At 40.0% G+C, this 21,539-nt stretch overlaps 1 protein-coding gene across 2 annotated transcripts in view; it reads right to left on the reverse strand.

The window, feature by feature from the left end:
• NCKAP5 (NCK associated protein 5) overlaps nucleotides 1-21,539 on the reverse strand; it is an 890,605-nt gene that overhangs the window by 836,768 nt on the left and 32,298 nt on the right. For both annotated transcript variants that reach the window (XM_043576610.1, XM_043576611.1), the window contains exon 2: nucleotides 6,123-6,252. In XM_043576610.1, the coding sequence (XP_043432545.1) occupies nucleotides 6,123-6,191 (69 nt within the window). In that variant the 5' untranslated portion in view covers nucleotides 6,192-6,252. The remainder of the gene's footprint in view (nucleotides 1-6,122; nucleotides 6,253-21,539) is intronic.

Below are 21,539 nucleotides of genomic sequence, written 5' to 3' on the forward strand. Positions count from 1 at the left end.
CCCTGTTGGGGGGAATAATGTAGCTGAGGAATAAAAACCTCCCTCTTATTTATTGACCTTCCTCCACTTGATGCTCACTTGAAAAATTTCAAACAATCTTTATATCAGAGCACAAAGGTCAGGCTTCCTGGAGGGCAAGCTGACCTTTGCCCAGTGGTGAGAGGCACTGAGTAAACCATATTTCACATAGGCTTCCATTAGTAGAAGGGGTCACGGGTAGCTGGGATTTGAGTAGCTGGAAACCTCTAGCAACCTAGTGATTTGTGCTCTGTATAGCATTGCTATGGTGAGAGGTAGCTCAAACGTAGCACCAAGAGTCAAGAGAGCTACAGTCATGCCAGGAACACTACGAAAATGCAGTCTTGGTTAGTATTCACAATCCACTGGCGATACTGAGCAACACTAATAATGCCCCTCTTTTGCATTTAGAAAAAGTCTCAGTGAGTTTTGAGCTTTCTAAAATAGTTACCTTTGCCCAAATTCATGTACTTGGGTATATATATCATTGTTTGACATCCTAAACCTGCTCCTTTGCCTGTCTCAGCATATTGTGCATCGTGAGGGTAAACACAGGTCACTACTCAGAAAGTCAGCACCCAGGAAAAGTGAACTAGACCTTCAAGTTTCCTATTTACCATGTACAAATATCCTTTAGAATCCAGGCTGCTGCCCTCACAAATAAAGTTTCATTGGAACATAAGCCATGTCCATTTATTCATGTATTGTCTGTGGCTGCTTTCCTGCTCCAGCAGCAGAGTTGAGTAGTTGTGGCTGCTCATAGGCCTGTAAAACCTAAAAGATTTACTATCTGGATTTTCAAAGTTTGCTGAACCCTGCTTTGGAATTACTTCCGGTCACTGAACAGGGGTGAAATAACTGAAGATAAAACAGTAGAAATCTACATTTGTGTATTTCTCAGAATTTGTCCCTCTGTAAATATAAATATACATATAAATATAGATTTATTATAAGGAATGGACTTGTAATTCTAGAGGCTGAGAAGCCCCATGATATTCTGTCTGCAAGCTGGTAACCCAGGACACCCAGCGCTGTAGCCCCAGTCCCAACCTGAAGTCCTGAGAACCAAGGGAACTAATGGTGCAAGTTCCAGCCCAACTCCAAAGTCCTAAGAAGAAGGAGTGCTAGTTTACAAGCATAGAAGAAGATGGATGTCTCAGGTCATGCAAATGGCAGGTATGACCTTTCTCTGCCTTTGTGTCCTACTCATGTCTTCAGTCAATCACATTTTGAGGGCAAACTTCTTTACTGGATCTACTGATGCAAATGCTAATCCCTTCTGGAAACACCCTCACAGACACGCCCAGGAGTAATGTTTTGCCAGGTATGGAAGCATCCTTGAGCCTAGTCAATTTGACTAGGAAAAGCCAATTCAGCAATGACATGAGTTATTACCAGAGGGTATGGGACAATATCCTTGGGTTGCCCCTTTTTTCTCTGTTCACCCACCAAACTGTCCCCATTGTTTTAGTTGTAGTACATGTGCTACTGAAGCAAGCTCTCGAATCACCTCAGTGCACATTCTACCTCCAGCTTCTTCATGGTGCTCCTTACACACTCCCCCCCCATGACTTGGTGCCTCTCACAGTCAGTGCCATGCCATTCACCTCCTCCATGTTCTATCATTTTTTCTGCTTATTAGGTTGGCTTCCAAAAATAAACTATTGCCTTGTATCAGTCAGGGGTTCTGCACGAAAATGATGGCACACACAAATTATCTAATTGAGATTTGGGTAAAGGACCTATGCAATAACGTGTGGGCAGACTTAAAGCAAACCAACATGAGATGGACTGGCAACACCCAAGAGTCATTACTACCAAGAACCCTGAAGGGACATGGGAAGAGGAAAGGTGCCAGAACACAGAGAGAACTGTGGTTTTGTGGGAGAGGATTGCTCAACAGAAGCTGTGACCTTAGACAGAGTGGTCCAATCATTGTGGTTCAGGACCAGACGAGGACAGAACAGGAAAGCAATGATCTTGACCTTTCTCCCCACCTGACCTCTGATCTCCTGCTAGTTACCCCCGTTGGCCAAAGCTAACTAGATGCCCGAAGATAGAGGAGCCTATTGACAAGGTCTGTGTGACACATCCTCCAGGGGTGCACAGCCAGGTAGAGAAGGATGGAGTAGAAATGGTGACTATCCAGCATATCCCATAGCTACTAAAAAGTCTCAAATATAAAACAGGTTTTCCATGATGCTCGTTGGCTGACTTAATATGTGCCTGTGGAAGGCTGAATTACTCTAATGGTTCTGATACAACCCATTGAGAGGCTAAAGGATGAACTGAAGGACTTGTGTGGGGCCTTTCCTGCACTTATGAATTTATCAAAACCACACTGTTTTCAGAGCTGAGGATCTAGTGTGGCCAATGTTTTCACTTCCTTCTGGTAGGGGGAAAAAGGAACAGGGTACCATGAAAGAATTTTCCATTCATAAAAGAAACCTATTCCCATCCATGCTGAAAAGCAAAAAGTAATTTTTCCTCAAATTAAAAGAGAATTTTTGCTATTTATATGTGAGATGGTAAAAAAGATAATTCACTCCCAGCCTTCTCATCAGCTAAATGCTATCACAGCCACAAGTACCAAATAGCTGTACAGACAGCCTGGGGATGATTCTTACAAATAAAAAGGCACAGTGTGAAATGCTGACTTTTTCTGATCAAAAAGCATCCTGGGGTGGGCTGAACAGCTTTGGGTCAAGAAGAGGCCTCGATTTCTGGGGTGATTTTTATTGCTATCACAGAGAAGACTGTACTCGCCGTGAACATGCGGCTACTCGATGCACCCCTCCCGGTGAAGGCAAACTTGCAGTCACTTGTCTTTCTCTCAGGGTAGGTACCCCCCACCTTGAAACATATTTTTCATTTCAGTTTCACTTACCTGTCACTTTCTTCTTAAAAAGAGTGATTTATCAAGTAAAAAATCAACATCAAAGAGCACTTCAACGTTGCCAGGGTACACACACAGACACACGCAAAAGCATACACACTCAAACCCTCCCGTGTCCTGTCCTGAAAGCAAAATGATGACTAAAGACCACCAAGGACTATCCCCCAACTGGAGCTTTTTTCAGCATCAGGTCTGTGGGTTTCTTCATGCTGCGGTTCCTCCAGCCTACAAATTTAAAAGCTGTTGCAAGGGAGCTATAATTTCTACTCAACACTTCATGATTTGATTATGTAAAATAAAAAGTATAATGAAGTTAATAGCACCTTATTCTTGCAGTACATTATGAGGAATATTTTTTTTTCCCTGCAAAATGTGGAAATGGAAATTACCTCTGGGCCTTCTAACTCTCAAAAATGTGGGTCATAATGGTTACTGCGGTGGAGTTTCAAGACTTAAGATTTAGTATATTTCTCTTTCCTCTCTTCAGTTTTCCGAAGGGACATCTTCTCTTACTGGGATTTTATGCAGTAAAATGCACAGAAGTGGAGTGACGGGCAGGAGACCCACATTGTATGCTGGTTGTGGAACCTCAAGAAGAACATTTAATCTCACTGAGTCATAACCTTGTCTGCCAAGTGAGGAGACTGGATAACCCGGCCCCAGGTTAGCACTCTAGGATTTTAAAAAAAATAACATCAAGTGAAATAAGGTAACCCTGCCTTGGGAAAGAAGTGTAGTATAGGATACCAGGTGCTTCTTTTCTCTTGTATTTTCCAGCAACCCTTATCCAGAATCATCATGCTGTGCTTCTTTCCTAATTATTTGTGTGGTTTCAACATGGAGCCAAAGAGGAGGACAATGTCTTGGGTTCAAGTCCTTTACAGCCAGTCAGCTTTGACCTCATCCCTGTCTACCTCTCCTCCTGATGGCTGCAATAGAATCCACTCAAGGGACTTTCAATGGGTCTCACCCTCGAAGCCCCAACTCAAAACGAGCACTCTTGCTGTCACTGCCTCAGTATCTTATAGGAAGAAAGAAGAGAACACTCAAACAGAAGGCAAATTTATAGTCACATGGCCTAAACTGTATACTGTTGAGTAGCATTTGAGGACTCCCATATACCAGACAACATAGTCAAAAGAGAGCACACTTTTTCAGGATTGAATCCCACATGCAGATGTGACACTTAATCTGCCTCCAGGAAACAAGGAAGATCCTTCACCGGTGTAAAAAAAATCTCCTAAGCGTCACTTGGAGAGATTTAATGGGATTACGCTTCTCAGGTGGTGCCAAGCAACGAGTTCTTATTTTTCCAGTGTGCTTTTATGCTGGAAATCAGAAATTGGATCTTCAGGCCCCATAAGACTCAGGGTAGAGCCATATGCCAAGGGGAACCCAAGCTTGTCTTTGGGCTTTCAGCTAGCACTGGTACTATGACAGGCTTTGATTTATGCTCACAATCAAGCCTGTCCCTGAGCAAAATTTAAATGTGGACAACAATTTCATTAATGATGTTTCCTCTTTCTCTGACTTGCAGGTACCCAACCCCCTCAGGATAATTCACTACTTTGTCCCTCCCTGCCCCAACCCAGCACTCCGTTGTGCTCTGAATCCTTTTGTTTACTAATTCCCTCAACAAAATGTTGCTCAGCTGTTTGACATTTGGGAAAAAACCAAGACCTCTTATTAATGAGGGCTACTACTAATTACTGAAAGACAATAGCTTAGCATGCTTGTATTTATAGAATCTTTGCATATTCTCTGGGACTGAAGGCAGAATTGAGGACTATAGGGACTAATCACCAAGGATATTTTGGGGTTAAGAGAACCTTTCCTGTGCTGCTCATATTATAATATATGGGCATCTCAGTCCTCTGCTTAGGTATATGACAGACCCTGTAGGCAGGTTAATCGGTAAAAAGTGTTTTCTTTGGAAAAGGAGAGGCTGAGAAATTATCTTTTCATCTTAAGTTCCCCCCAGAAACTATCCCCCAGGGAATATACATATAAGCACACACACACACACACAGACACACACACACACACGCACGCACGCACACAATTTTCATCACATTCTACCCACAGGTAGAAAGACCCAAGAGATGAGAAGAGGGCACATATATTTGGAGGAGAACCTAAAATGCTATAAAATTTCTTAGTCTCTGAATGTAGGCTGGTCGGTGCATAACCCACAGAGACACAGAAATTGATTCTAAGAACAAGAGAGGAAGTAGACACAAAAGTGTCACGTAATCCTGTTCCCCATTCCTGGAAACTCACATCTAGGAATAGTTTGTGACATTAAGCCTCAGAAATTATGAGTAAATAGCTACTCTGTACACTGGCAGAGCAAGACCTACAGCAGCAGAGTCAGAAAAGTGCAACTCCTAAATCAATTCAACAAATATTTGATTGGATGCTACTCAGACCCAGACACCAGGCCAAGTCCTGGGAGCACACAAATGAATAAAGCACATCCCTCCACAACATGCAAAAGATGCTGAGCTAAATGTCTATTTTGGTAGATGAGCAAAAGATAAAGGAGTGACTTGTCTGATTTCTTACACTGTTCATATGCATTAGGGAACAGAAGAGGGAGATACACCTCTGAGCCAAGCAACTGTGAAAGAGCGGCCAACTTTCAGAAATCAGTGACTTTGTCTCTTTCCTTGGACGAACCAGATTCTCATGCACGAAGGCAAACACAACCAGGTTGTTAATGACACTTATCGCCATTAACACTTTTGCAAAGAAAGTTCATAAACAATTGAACCAGGGTACGTACCTAAGAAGATCTTAGAGACTCTTCCCTCTTCCATATTTGAAGCTCTATTGAATTCTTGTTCAACTTATCCTCAAAATTAAGATAAATGGGTGATGGAACAACTATATATAGGCTTGGCATTTGGCATCAGCTTTACAGTAGTGTTTTTGTATAGGTTAAAGTCTACTTCAGCTGGAATTAATGTAATTATATATAATGTTGACAGATTATGACATTTGCCTATTAAGACACTATACAAACATTCCAATTATTTTCTGGCTTTTGACTTTGTAAAAACTAAATGAAACAAAATCCCAGGGGATATGGCTAATGGGGTAACTGGAATAGAAGTTTCAAAAGCACAGTGTTCAGGAAATAACAGTCAAAGAATAATGCATTTTAAGCCAAAACATATAGAGCGGTAAATGAATATTTAGTACTTACCACAAGACTGCTGTCTAGAGACAGCCTTTTTCCAAAGTCCCTTTTCTCAAGCTGTCTCTTTCCCTCCATGGGTGAAGTTATTTATTTTCCTTTGTGATTTATAAGAATTCCCCTTCTGTTTCCAGGGTCACTGTAAAAAGTGAGCATGTGTTTTACCATCCGAGTGAACAGTGTTTAGACCCTTGTTTTTAGCTTTCTAACCAGAAACAAGTGTTGAAGCCAAAATACCCAGACCCAAATCATAAGTACAGAACTGGGCTCTCTCAACTCAACAGACCTCTCCGTGTTGCAAACGTCAGAGTCATCTTTATGGAGGCCCCTGTGTTTTTACAGGTCTTGCTAATGGCGCTGGGGAATGGGTTTGCAGGTTGAATCAGCAGACTGTGGAAAAAGCAAACAGTCCGTTTCATGCCACGCTTGCTCCACACTCGTCTTCCCTCTATCAGCCAGAATCAATCTGTTACTGTGCACATAGATGCAGTCTGCAAATTCCATGAGATAAAACTGACAAAACCAGACTCCATAACCAAGAGCTGCTGAGCCCAAGGCCCGAGGAGGAGAAACTGAAACCTGAACATGATTGTTAATACTTCCTCATAAAACATTTAAACATATTGGGGGAACATTATAAGATGCATTCTCTCTAGGACAGGTGGATTCCAAATGGATGGTGGAGGATATGTTATGGTCAATGAGTATTTGAATGTCCACTGCATTTACCATACCAGATATAGTTAATCCCTGTACTCCACTGTGGTTGCTAGTTCTAGAATGAGTAAGTGTCTCGGTTAGTAAGAATAGATCATGTTTATCGAGCACTAGCTTGCAGTTTCACCAACATATAAATGGGAGGAAGTAAAAGAAATAGGTTTTAGTCCAGGCTCTCCTACCCATTAACCAAGGTATCTTGGACAAGCCATTCAGCCCTCTAAAACTCACCTTTCTAAAATGAGAAAACAATTAATGTTGGTGATCAAACGATATATGTAAAATGATTTAAAGGCAATAAACTACAATTTACATGTAAGTTATAATTATGCACACATTAAATTAAAAACCAGTTACCCTTAAATACTAACTTAATTTGTCTTTGATGATTGAGAAGGCACTTGGAGGTACAGAAATTGCTCATAATTGACACAAAACATAAAGCCGTTGTACTGCTATTGTAGAAAAACTGAACTTAATAAAATACCAAAACAATCAGTTTTTGATAAAATTGAAAAGAAATATGTTCCACAGCACTCCCAATTGCTCCAAATCTAATGAGGATGTAACAGACCTGACCTCACAGCCCACAGCACATGGTCTCCTTCTCCTTGTTTCCCTCACCAGGAGGAGGGCTGGGACAGCTGTGCCCCAGACGGCATATGCCCAAATGATGGTCTGTTGTAGGAAACTGATGGACTGCCTTCCGGGACATAGGCTCTCTCCTCCATCTTCCACCTCTCTCTTTAGGAAAACCAATTTCAATTCATTACTTGTCCACTCAGAAACTCTTAGGGGGTGCCTGGGTGGCTCAGTTGGTTAAGCCTCTGACTCTTGGTTGTGGCACAGGTCACGATCTCGCAGTTTCCTGAGTTCGAGCCCTGCATTGGGCTCTGTGCAGGCAGTGTGGAGCCTGCTTGGGATTCTGATTCTGATTCATTCTCTCTCTCTCTCTCTCTCTCTCTCTCTCTCTCTCTCTCTCTCTCTCCCCCCTCCCCCGCCGTCTCTCCCCCTCTCTCCCTCTCTCCCTCTGCCCCTTCCCCACTCATGCTGTCTCTGTCTCTCTCAAAATAAATAAATAAAACTTAAAAAAGAAACTCCTAGAAGTCCATTGTGAGTTCAAGATATAAAAGCAAAATTTTCAACATCATGTTTGAGGTCTACTTCCTGCCAACTAGTCTCTTACAGTCCCTGAACACACAAGGCACATGCTTTAGATCACACCCTTCACCTCCCCTGGGTCTAATTCTCCCCTTGCTCCAGTGCCTGGCTCACATCCCATCTCCTTCATGTGACCTTCCTGGTCACCCTACTTAGCAAAGACTTTTCTCCCAAGTTCCGTAGGGGTCCTTAGGGACTTACCTTATTAACTACCACCATCACTTAGCCATCACATGGTTTAAATACAGGAAGCTCTTATTTTTTGCTACTGGGTAGCACCTAGTAGTTAAAAATAAACTCTTGGCAGCATTTTCCATAACAAAGTTAGTGGCATGCTATTACTATAGGCAAAACTATTAGCCAAGTGAAATGCGTTCTAAGGGCTTGCCCTTCCTATTTTCAGCTGTTCCCATCCACTTTGCACCACTCACCACCACCACCTCACCTCACTAGTAGCTCAGAATACTTTCTGTAATGATGGATCCTGCTACAGAGACTACTCAGGGCCTGAGATCTGTCCATCAAAAACATACCCTCCTAAGTCATTTACTTGTTGTCATTTTTTGTATGTTTCTTGCCATCCTAAGTCTTATTCCAAAGAGCCCTGGTATTTGATAGGTCACGATAGATAATCCTTTGGCATTTAGCATGTATTTATTAAATGCCTAATGTATGAAGAACCCAGTACTTAGGTGTTGGTGACACAGCCATGTATAAGGGAGATTAGGTTCCTGCCTTCCTGGAACTTCGTGGAAGATACAGAAAATAAATAAGCAAACAAACAACTCCAAAACATGATAGGTACCTGCTACAAAGAAAATAACCCTTAGTAGGCACTATTACAGTGTGTCAAGCATGTGGAATGGGAGCACATTTTAGACAGAATGGTAAAAATAGAAGCCAGCCATATAAAAATCCAGGTAAAGTGCATTCTAGAGAGAGGGACCAGTCTTTTTTCACTGACAAAAAGCTGGAGAAAGGTTTGTGTGCCCCCAGAATAGGGGATCAGTTTTTTTAGGAATGAAGGAAGCTGGGAAGACAATGTGTGAGAGAAGTTCTACGATGTAAGCAACAATTCTATCACACAGAGTCTTAGAGGTCAAGGTAACTTGTTTGTTCTGGACACAACACTTAATCTTAAGGTTTGATTACTCCTTACTAGCGGATAACATTAAACAAACTATTTAATCTATATAGGTTTCAATTGATTAATCTATAAAATGGCATTAATAATAGGACCTTCTTCATAGTGGGGTTGTGATGATTAATGAGATGATCCATTTAAAGAGTTTTACCAGTACCTGGCACACAGTAGGTAAGAGTTAAATATTAGATATATTGATTATCTTTCTGGGAAATGTGATTAAACTTTCACAAGCAATGCTAGCAACTGGATTTTATGCTCCATAATAGGTTGTCGGGATGGTCATTTTGGGAAACAGATCTTTTCGACAGTGGTTTAACCTGATCAATTTCTTTTCATACTTTACGGTGCCAATTATATAGGCAGAGATTGACCTTCAAAACAGTTAGCAACTGATAAGGCACAGGGATGGGCCAGTCAGAAGGCACAGTCAATGGCAACAAGGACTACAGCTTTAGCAGTGTGTCCTGGCCAGTTACCATCCTAAATGTGTATGCTACCCCTATCCCAAGAACTTGAAAACTCACAAATTATACCATAAAGCAATCACAGAAAGGATCAAAGTTATCCAAAAGGATCAAAGCAAGACCACTCCAGAAACAAAATGGCAACCAGGATGTGTCAATATGAAAAGGGGAGGGGTCCACAAAGGAAAAGTCAGAAAGGCTGACACACTCTGTCTCCAGCACTGTCGGCAAAAGAGAGTGCCCACATTGACATATACCCAGCAAAGACCACAAGTCTAGAGGGAAAAGGAGTATGTCAGATGCCAGACACTTTGATACTACACTGGCCACTTGTATCATCCAACAAACCTCCTTGCTCAGAGAACACTGCCATAAAGCAATCTTCTAATTTTATTTGATTCCCAAGTAATTTTACTTATCGAAGAAGAATGGGATGACCAGCAAATACAAGGAGCCAATCTTTTGGAAATCTACATTTTTAATATGAATTTGCAATTCAGCTTCTGACTCTTTATATTCATCATTTATAATTTGCTTAGTGTATTAGTCAGCTTGAGTTGCCATAAGAGAATATCAGAGTCATTGGCTTAAATGATAGACATTAATTTTCTCACAGTTCCAGAAACTGGAAGTTCAAGATCAAGGTGCTGGCAGTGTGGGTTTCCGGTGAGACATCTCTCCTTAGCTTGCATTTGGTCACCTTCTGTGTCCTCACATGACCTTTTCTTTTGCACACATGCTTCTGTGCCTCTTTCTTTTCTTTTTTTTTATAAGGACATCAATCCTATATGGTGAGGCCCCCGCTCTTAAGACTTAATTTAACCTTAATTACCTCCTAAAAGGCCCCATCTCCAAATATAGTCACTTTGGTGGACAGGGTTTCAACATGAATTTGCAGGGGTTACATCTCAGTCCATAAAAAGTTTCAGTCAGATGCCCAAGTCTGATCACATCTCAGCGTGCTAATAATCTAATTTCTGAATCTAAAACCGGACATAAAACCCCAGGTATCAGTGGCTACCCACAGACCCTGTCTCTCTCTGCTGGTTAATTCACTATTGGATTTCACCATCACTACTACCCTTTGCCTTTCCCTGCTAGACTCTTCCCTATATTGTGGGTCTACAAGGTGCAAACATTATCAAGACTTCTTAGTCAGTTGGCCAACTTGGATTCTGCCAAGAGGAGGCAGTGAGAGATCAGGAAGCAACTGGAAACAAAAATCCCTCTGCTTCCGGCTGCAGATGAGCGGCATCAATAGCAGGTGACTACACAATCCAGTAACTTCTGTGATTCCTCCAACAAGCTCAGTATAAGAAAAAGCAGTAGCAGCTTTCCTCGTCTTTGAGTATCACCAAATTCTGCCTTTTGCTCCTCCAGCTTTTCCAACAGTTTCATTAAAAAATTCCTTGCATTGGGCCACCTGGGTGGCTCAGTCGGTTGGGCATCCGACTTCGGCTCAGGTCATGGTCTCGCAGTTTGTGAGTTCGAGCCCCGCGTCAGGCTCTGACAGCTCAGAGCCTGAAGCCTGCTTCAGATTCTGTGTCTCTACCTCTCTGCCCCTCCCATACTCATGCTCTGTCTCTCTCTGTCTCTCAGTAATAAATAAACGTTAAAAAAAATTTTTTTTTTAATTCCTTGCATTAACTCTCTCCCTGCTTGAAATATACAGACCAGTTTCTCCTTTCCAGGCCTGACAATAACTGATTCACACTCCATAAACATACTGCTGGACAGGAAGCCAGCCTTCCTTGGGCAACTCCTGGTCTCCTTTTTGTGAGGCTCCAGAACAATAGCATAGAATTAAAAATCCTACCAGACACTAAGTTCCTGGAGAGCAGGGACAATATTTTATGTTCCGTGTTCTCCTAGGTAGAATAATGCCTGATGCATGCAACATGGCAGACACTCAATGAGCATTTGTTGTTTGCATGAATAAATGAATAAATGAATAAATGAATGTTTACAGCTGTCTTTGTGAACACCTAAAGAGCAGGGAAGCAATATAACATTGCTAAAGCAAAGAACTGCTATACACATTTATAATCCTGAAATTACTTTTATAGCCAAACACACAGACATATTCAAACCTCAAAGAAAACATTTTGCCAGTATTTTAAAACTATTATCAACCTAAAAATTACTGCTTAGGACCTGCCTCAACTAACAAAGCACCATAACTGAGTCCTGTCCCTGCCTTTTCTGAGGTTTTAACAACTGTTGTTATAAAGAACACACATTTGCCTCCAAATGATGGGTTGGAAGCCTCTCCTTCCTTGTACTGGGAGGAAAATGGTCAAAGAGTTGAAGGAAGACAGGATATTAAGCATCTTTTTTTGACTGATGGACACTGATACTGGTCTCCCCTCCCCTCTCACATACATCGCTCCCTAAGTGATGAAAATACCATTTCTTGGTATCTGTAGAATCTGTGTTGGGCTTAATAAACTCTCTTGAATTTTCCTCACAGATAGTAATGGCCTTTCAAGACTAAACAGACCCTTTAATATTCCTAAAGATGTCAGTAATTTCTTTTCTCTGCCAGACTTTATTAACCAACTGTATGATTTTCAAGGGACAGTAACCAAACAACACCATTAAATAAAACCGCAGAGGCATATTTCTTCACATGCACGTATTCATACGCACGCAGACACATTCACACACACTTGCTCATCCACTCACACTCTACTCGGGGAACTTTTCTCCGTAGCAATCCCTGCCTCTCTCATTCCCCCACTTTCCAGTCCTGCTTTGAAATTTTCATGGTAGTGCCAGAAGAAATGGAGGAAAAAAGTAGCACCAAAGGCTTTAGAAGATCTGGCTCTCAGCCCTCTTTGCCAGGTAAACTTGGGCAGGTCCCCTAATTTCTGTGAGTTCACATTTGTCCATCTCTTCTCACCACGTTACTGTGAGGTTGAAGTGAGACAACGTATGATTCAGGGTATTTTTCAATCAGCTTCATTAAGCAACAAACTGTGCAAAATAGGATTGTTTGCAGCCCCGTACACATCCAGAGAACAGAAATTGTGTCAAACTTATTGACATGTCCCCTGCAGGACCCAGCATAATAGCTCCTATATGGTATAAATCCTATAAAGAATAATTTCAGGGGGCACCTGGGTGGCTCAGTCAGTTGGGTGTCTGACTTCGGCTCAGGTCATGATATCACGGTTCATGGGTTTGAGCCCCGTGTCAGGCTCTGTGCTGACAGCTCAGAGCCTGGAGCCTGCTTCAGACTCTGTGTCTTCCTCTCTCTCTCTGCCCCTCCCATGCTCACATTCTGTCAATCTCTCTCTTGAAAAATAAACATTAAAAAAAAATTTTAAAGAATAATTTCAGACTTGAACATGCCAAAGACAAATCAAAAGGGCAGCAAGTTTCTTGTCCCTGACAAAGATGAAATCTTTTCATCCCACCCTGGATGCTCCTTCAAATCACCTGGGAACCTTGTAAAACATACCAATGCCCAGACTCCGTTCCAGACCACTGGAATATTTTTTTTTTCCAGACAAAAATAAAGAAAAAAGTTTTATTAAATTCCAGTTAACATGCAGTACAATATTGGTTTCAAGAGTAGAACTCAGTGATTCATGACTTAGACTTAACACCCAGAGCTTATCACAAGTGCCCTTCTTAGCACACATCTAGCCCATCTCCAACCTACCTCCCTCTGTCAAACTTTATAGTTCTCTAAGAGTCTCTCTTCTCTCCCCTTCCCCTATATTCATCTGTTTCTTAACTTCCACATATGCTATCATATGGTATTTCTTAGTTATTTCACTTAACACACTCTAGCTCCATTTATGTGGCAAATGGGAAGATTTCATTCTTTGGCTAATACTCCATTTTATCACTTTCTTATATATACATGCCCGCACGTGCACACACATACACACACCACATCTTTATCCATTCATCAGTCAATGGACATTTGGGCTTTCTCCATACTGTGGCTATTGTTAATAATGCTGCTATAAACCTTGGGATGCATGTACCCCTTTGAATCTGTATTTTGTATCCTATAGGTAAATAATAGTGAAATTGATGGATCATAGAGTAGTTCTAATTTAGTTTTTTCAAATATTCATAGTAAAAAAAAACCATAATTCTTAAAAATCCTTGTATGAGTTTCCAGATAAATTATTAATTGTTCTAACTAGGACTGATCAGGACGTAGTACATTTTACTGTGAGGAATTGTTTTAAAAATAGGTTAAATATTCTAGAAAATGGTGGACCCAGAGATTGAAGCAAAGTAGGCTAGCTTGGAGAATGTAAATGTAGTTCAGAAAAAAAAACATGAGTATTAGGCACACCCATCTCATTGTCTTCAGTGTTCCAGATTCAGTCCCAAAGTGTTTAACTCTCAAAAGCCTGCCTCTACTAACAATATGACAATTAAGCTGAAATTAAGTATCATCAACAGGCCACATTCCCTCTGGCAGCTATGGAGGAGAATCTGCAGACCACTGGAATCTCTAGGGGAAGGGACCCCAGGCACCAGAGTATGGTGACAGCAGCCTGGGTTGGTGACCACTGGTTGAAGCAGTGGTTCTCAAACTTTGCCATCTATGAGAGTCACCTGGGGAGACATTGAGATCAAGTGAATCAGGATTACTAGGGGTGGATGCAGTCACCATGACGTTAAGTTCCCTGAATGACTCCAACCTGCAGCGCCAGTTTCAAAGGGTGAAGTTTTGCCCCTTTCATGGCCTCCTTCCCTTTCTCAAGGGCTGAGGGACATGTAGTTGCTGGCAGAAACAACTGCTTTCTTTAGCCACAGCAACCAGCAATTCTTAACCTGAAAACACTGACCCCAAAGAAGAATGCCAGATACAAACAATTTGGATCAGCACCTTCCTCTGTATGTGCACTCTATCCAGCTCAGTAATCACCCTGCATAAACCGGTCTTTCGCTTTGGGCAAAAACTAATGTTGACCGAAGACGGAGATACCGGATCTAGAGTCCAAATTAATGCACGAACATCTCAGAAACTCAGAGTGAGGCCATCCATTCAGAGAATGAGGGAAAGAACTTTCAATACCAAGTACAAGGGTGGAAGAAAATCCTGATTCAAATGCTCCCAGGCCCGCTCCTTCCTTTCTCCCCACTGTTCTCCAAACATACCTGGCTCTCATTTCTAAGTGCAAAGAGTAGGAGGGAAAAGAGGAAACTGTGAATCTGTAAGATTTGCTTAGAGCTACCAAACAGAATCTTTGAAACTCCTGTCGGCTTTGTATTGAAATCTTTTCATCCACATGCATCAAGTCTACATAAAGGAAAGCAGTTGGCTTGTCTTATACTTTAAATACATACACACAGCAGTTTCCTTTTAGAAGATATATTGCCTCAATACCTTTCTGCTACTGATACACCTATTTGTGAAGTACACAGGTAGGGGTGTGTATACACATGCACGCATATATATATGTGGGGGGGGGGGGTTGCACGCTATGTGAACGTGTAGAAGTGTGCGTGCTCATGCACGTGTGAGTGTACACACTCCCAACAGAAAACCACTGTCTCCATTCTGGACAGGAGAGTAAAAAAAATACCGAATGATGGGACTTTCAACCACAAAATATCTATTTAAATCCGAACAGCACCCTGAAACTGATTTAGAAGACTGAATGCTAACAGATTTCCCGAATGTAGCCCATCCTTGCCAGATAAATTAGGGGCTGGAAACACTCTCTTCAGGATGTGACAACAGCTTTTTTCTTTGAAGTGGAGGAAAAGTTTGCATGATGATGAAAATTGGTTTTTAAAAAATGATTTCATAAGCTCATGTTTATTAAACTTCTCACCCTAGAAGCTACTCAGTAGCCTACAGCTGATAATTTAAATGCCAGAATGGAACCCTAGGAATTACTGCCTCGTGGTCTCCATAAACGGCTACCTCCAACACAGGAACTAGTGAACCCTAGTCAAGTCAGGGTCTGAAAATCTTGGCAGTTACTCAGCATGCAGCTTCAGTAAAATGCAACAGTTAAAGAATTGATACTAATTTGAATTAAGTTCCTTAGGAATGGGGGACAGGGAAAGCTCTTTGAACCTCTAAGGTATCAAAAATTCAGCAATTTCCAACTCTTACCATTTAAATATTTTTTTAAGTTGAAATATCACTCACATACCATTAAAGTTCAGCCTTTTAAAATATACAATTCCGTGTCAGCCCTTTTTATTACCAAAACTTATTTGCTATAGAAACTCGGGTTATGATTCTCCCTCAGTAGGGACACAAAGAAGTTTCCTCATCACTGCTTCAGGCTCCATCAATCCTGACTGTGTCATGTCCCCATCATTCTGGGTAGCAGCATCAGGGATAGTCCTGAGTTCAAGTTCTGCAACTGAAAAGTTCTATGACCATAAGCATTTTCTGTGAGCTTGAGCAATTTAACATCACTTGGCCTTGTTTTCCTCATAGATAAAATTCAGATAATAACAATAGCAGAAATCACCTTAACAAGATGGCTCTGAAGTTTAAAAAGCTTGTTTTAAAATAATGAGTAATGGAGCACCTGGGTGGATCAGTCAGTTAAGCATCCAACTTCAGCTCAGGTCACGATCTCATGGGTTCATGGGTTCATGGGTTCAAGTCCCGCATCAGGTCTGGGCTGACAGCTCAGAGCCTGCTTCAGGTTCTATGACTCCCTCTCTCTCCGCCCCTTCCCCACTTGTTCTCTGTCTCTGTTTCTCAAAAATTAATAAATGTTTAAAAAATTTTAATTAAAAAAATACTAAGATACTCAATAACTGTTAGGTATAATTCAACAGAATTCATTTGGCTCAGAATTCATAAATAGTATTTATCCAATATCTATTTTGGTCCCAGACCTGTGTTAGGCCCCAAGAGAGAGAAGTAGAAAGAAAGAAAAAAAAAAGATATAAAGCACACATCCTCAAATTTTAAGGAGGGGGGGATTTATATTGTAAAAAGGTAAAAAAAAATGTGAATGAATGAACTTTTTGGTACAAAGGAGACTCACTTTCAGTTGGAATAATCCTGTAAAACCTGCCTTTATTTCATTCAAGTACTTCCAGCTGATTTCCAGACAGAAAGTATTGCTACATTTTTACAGTGTATGAACCAAAAGCTAAGAGACAGAACGGCAGGGCTTTGGAACAGGATATGCCTTTCATCTCTGGCTGCTCTTCTCCAACCATCTGTTCTTTCTCTCCCAGTCCTTCTTAGTAAAGCTTCTCCCCCCATTAAATTTCCTCCTCTACCTCTTCTCCATTTATCGCTTTAAGGAACGTTCCTAGTTCATTACATGAAATGCCCATACGTTGCCCAAGAACTCCTTGGGGTAAAGTCAGTGTAAAAATGAAATAGATAAATAAATGACTTTTAAAAATAAATAAAGTGTGCACATAACCCCAGAGGATTGGAAGAATATTCAGATAAGTGACTAGGGAAAAGAATTTTCACAATGTGTCATCTGCTAACGCTAATGAGTTAATTAAATTAGAAAAATTCCACAGCCAGAAGCAAAAACATCCAAATACGTGGGATGCTGGGGGAATTATAGACCATGCTACTAAATGCATTCTGTTCAAGCTACCCTCCCACCGCCCCCACCCCCCCGCTTTGAAAAGGCTGTGGAGAGCTACACTTAAAAAACCATCCAATTTCAAGAGCGTATTTTCCATCTGGGACCAGTTGGGTAGAATATGCTCTAAACTCTGCAAAGCCTGCTGAAAGACAACATGACTTGTTAAGAAAACTGTTTATGAAAAACAATGTTTTGAGAAGATCCAGCAAAAAGTTTAACTGTGATGTCCCCCAACATTGCTGGATTCATTATTTCCCATTAAATGCCTGAGCATACAAGTGAAAAGCCAAAACAATTCAGGAAATGGATACAATCAAATGAGCTGGACGACAGTACATTTTTGCTAAGGCTTTACATGGTAATTAGAATATTTCCAGCTACCTGGAAGCTTTTCTCTTCAAAAGGTTTTTTTCTTTTCTTTTATGGTAACCTCCTTCCACAACCCCTACATCCCAAACAATCCTGTGTGGAAAAAAAAAATGCTCAAAGCCTAGGAAATCAAGATTGAAATTACCATTAACATGCTGAAACCAATAGAAGGGATTCATAATAAACCATAAAATGTAGAATATAACATTAAATGTCCTAAGTAATAATAGCTGTCAAAATCAAATGTATGAAAAAAGTCTCAAAGATGTTTATCTTTTTCTATTCAGTGTTTACTTAAATTGCGAGCACTATTCACTTGTGAGTAGGGAGGTGAGCTGAAGTCCCTTTCAAAGGTGAAACAGGTGATGACGACCCATTTACATGACTAACTAGAGAAAGTGAGGTTAAGGGTGTGGGTGTGTGTGGGGGTGTGTGTGTGCATACATGATGTATACATGTACTACACATACACTCATGTGTATATACTTATGTGTGCATATATGATGATATTTCTCTTCTTGTTCTCATGTCTCCCAGATTATGAACAGTGCTAATGAAAACTTCTAATTATTAAGGATTTTTTTTTTCTTGCGATGAGTTCTTTTTATTTGGGCTTTGAAGGCTCAGGAATAAGAGAAGTTCTCTGGATAGCTGGATAAACCTTCTCATATTCAAGAATAGGAATCACCAGTGGATTCATTAAAATGCAGATTCTGACTGAGTAGGTCTACAATGAAGTCTGAGATTCTACAAGTCCAATAAGCTGATGCTACTTTGATACTAAAGGATTAGAAATTTAAAATGGGGAACATATCTGTGTCCACTTAAGAGTAAATTTCCTCATAAAGCTATGCTCTTTCTAGCTAAATGTCCTAACTTTGTTCTGGACATAATCTAAGATATTGAAAGGACTACAAAGGTCATGTAGCTTAGGTCTTACACAATCATTTTTATGTTAACCTCTATTCAGGATATTTGGAATCCCAGAACCTGAGGTTTAAATGGTTTCTTCCAGGGGCACATGGGTGGCTCAGTCAGTTAAGCATCCGACTTCAGCTCAGGTCATGATCTCACGGTCTGTGGTTCGAAACCGCATCGGGTTCTGTGCAGACTGCTCCTCGGAGCCTGGAGTCTGCTTCGGATTCTGTGTCTCCCTATCTCCCTGCCCCTCCCCAGCTCGTGCTCTGTCTCTCTCTCGCTCTCACAAAAATAAACATTTAAAAAAAAATTTAATGGTTTCTTCCAGACCCCTCTTCACTCCCCACCGCAATATAGTCATTGCCTCTAAAATAAACCTAACAGATTGTTGGCCTCTCTCTGCTCACCTCTTCTGGTGACAGAAGCTTCCACCACATTCCTCAGAAGCCCATCTCATATTTGGGGATGTGAATAGTTAGCAAGGTTCACTCTGTCTCCTGGATTTCTACCCACTTGGCCATAATTCTGTTTCCTGCAGCAAATAAAAGTTTTCTCTTATTCAAGCAAAATACCCCCAGTTTCTTCAACACTTTCTCTTGTGAGAAAGTTTCCACAGCCCTTGGCTTCCTTGTCCCTGTCTCTGAAACTTCCTAGAACTTAACAAAAATCTAGAAGGTAATTAGTTTTATTTTATTCAGATTCCCTTAAAAAATTATAATACATGCATTTATTCTCTTTGTAAAAGACACAAGGAGTAAAAAAAAAAAAAAGTACATAGATTGTAATGTGAAAACCATACCGTTTTCACTCCTGTCTCCAGAGATAATGACTTTTAATAGTTTTCCCACTTGTTTCCCTGTAGAAATATGTAAATATATATTCATTTTTTCGTTCCATATAAATGGGATCAACATTTCTTTGTGACTTTTTTCACCTAAGATATTCAATACAGATGGACCTAATTCATTTCTTTACAGCTATATGTTGTTCTATACAATGAACAATAAGTCATTTATTAACTTATGGGTAGAAATTGCAACATGCACTGTTGTTTTCTATTTTAGACAGTGCTGCCATTAGAATGACATATGCCTCTTTTGTGCTGGTGTAAGTTTCTCTATAAGGTATAGACTTCTAAAGGTAGAATTACAGTATAAAAATTGTATAATTTTGATAGAAATTGCCTAATAGCTTTTTTTTCTTCCAAGATTTTATTTAGATTCAAGTTAGTTAACATATAGTGTAGTACTGGTTTCAGGAATAGAATTTAGTGATTCATCACTTACATATAACACCCAGTGCCCATCACCACAAATGCCCTCCTTAATGCCCATCACCCATTTATCCCATCCCCCCACCCACCTCCCTCCATCAACCTTTGTATAGTTTGTTCTCTATAGTTACAAGTTTCTCTGGTTTGCCTTGCTCTCCATTTTTATCTTATTTTATTTTTCCTTCCCTTCCCCTATGTTCATCTGTTTTGTTTCTGAAATTCCAAATATAAGTGAAATCATATGGCACTTGTATTTCTCTGACTTATTTCGCTTAGTATAATACACTCTAGTTTCATCCACATCACTGATAAGGGCAATATTTCATTCTTTTTTATTTCTCAGTACTATTTCATTGGTAGGAATGCAAACTGGTGCAGCCATTCAGGAAAACAGTAGGGAGGTTCTTCAAAAAGTTAAAAATAGAACTACACTAAGACCCAATAACTGCATTACTAAGTATTTATTCAAAGGATACAAAAATAGTAATTCAAAGGGTTGTATTCCCCCTTAATAGATTTTGAAAATATTTTAAGAATGGATGTTATCACTAACAATGTATGATACTGTTTTCCATAATTGTTGTTACTGAAGAGAACCAATCTTAAAACTTTTCCAAAATTGTTAGCAAAAGAAAAAAATGAAGATCTCATTGCTGTAATTTACATTACATCATTATTAGTGAAGCTAGATGTCTTTACATGTTTGTTAGTCATTTGAATGATTTTTCTTTTTATTGCCTACTTGAGTTGTCTGCCCTTTCTCCCACTCCTATTGTTTTTTTGTTAACTCATAGGAACTATTAATACATTTTGAATGTTAATTCTTCACGAATGAACATTGCAAGTATGTTCTCCCAGTCTATCTCTTGGTTTTTCACTTTGTTCATCTTTGTATAGAATGTTATAATTTATTTATGGTCACCTGTGTCAATCTTTTCCTTTATAGCTTCTAAATTGAAAAAAAAAATATTCCATTATGCTCTCTTAATCCTTTATGGTACTATCTGAATATACTTTTTCCATAGTATAAAGCATAGATTTAACTTGGTCTTTGAAAAGTATATTCATTAATTCTGTGATTAAGTTTCTGCCACTGACTTGGAATGTCCCTGCATAATAGAAAACTTCAAGATATGCATGGTTCTTCTCCTTGGACTCTCTACTGGAAAAAAATACTAATCTAGCAGCACCCGGTTGGCTCAGTCAGAAGAGCATGTGTCTCTCGATCTTGGGATTGTGAGTTTCAGTCCCACATTGGGTATAGAAATTACCAAAAAAATTTTATTAAAAAAAATACTAATCTACTTGCCTAACCTCACACCATTACCACCCACACTGCTTTAATTATGAAGTTTTAGTAAATTTTGACATGTTGTTCAAGTTTCCCTTGTTGTTGTTCTGTTTGGAAATTTCCTTTGCTATTCGTGCTCAGTTTTGCCTTCCAGTTGAGCTTCATGATGATTTCATTATGTTCTACAAAAAGTATGGTACAGGTTTTTATTGGATTGTATTTAACTTTATATATTATTTAGGAAAGAATTTAGATTATATTTTTTAGTCTTCCTGTTCAGTTATGTAAATGTGTTCAGCTATGTAAATTTGCTTAATGGCCAAAAATTCTTCCCATTTCAGAACGCCTTTTCTTCCTTTGAAATGTGTCTTTGATGTTCTTGCAGTCTAGGGATGGTGTCCATTCCAGTTCTTGAATATGAAAGGGTTTAGGACTCTTTTGACCAACAAAAAAGGGGGAAAGGATAATGAGGTCTGACACTAAACCTTAAGTGAAGTTTCTATCTTCTATCTTAGAACCCTGAAACT

The sequence above is a fragment of the Prionailurus bengalensis genome, chromosome C1 (assembly GCF_016509475.1).
Source record: "Prionailurus bengalensis isolate Pbe53 chromosome C1, Fcat_Pben_1.1_paternal_pri, whole genome shotgun sequence".
NCBI lineage: Eukaryota > Metazoa > Chordata > Mammalia > Carnivora > Felidae > Prionailurus > Prionailurus bengalensis.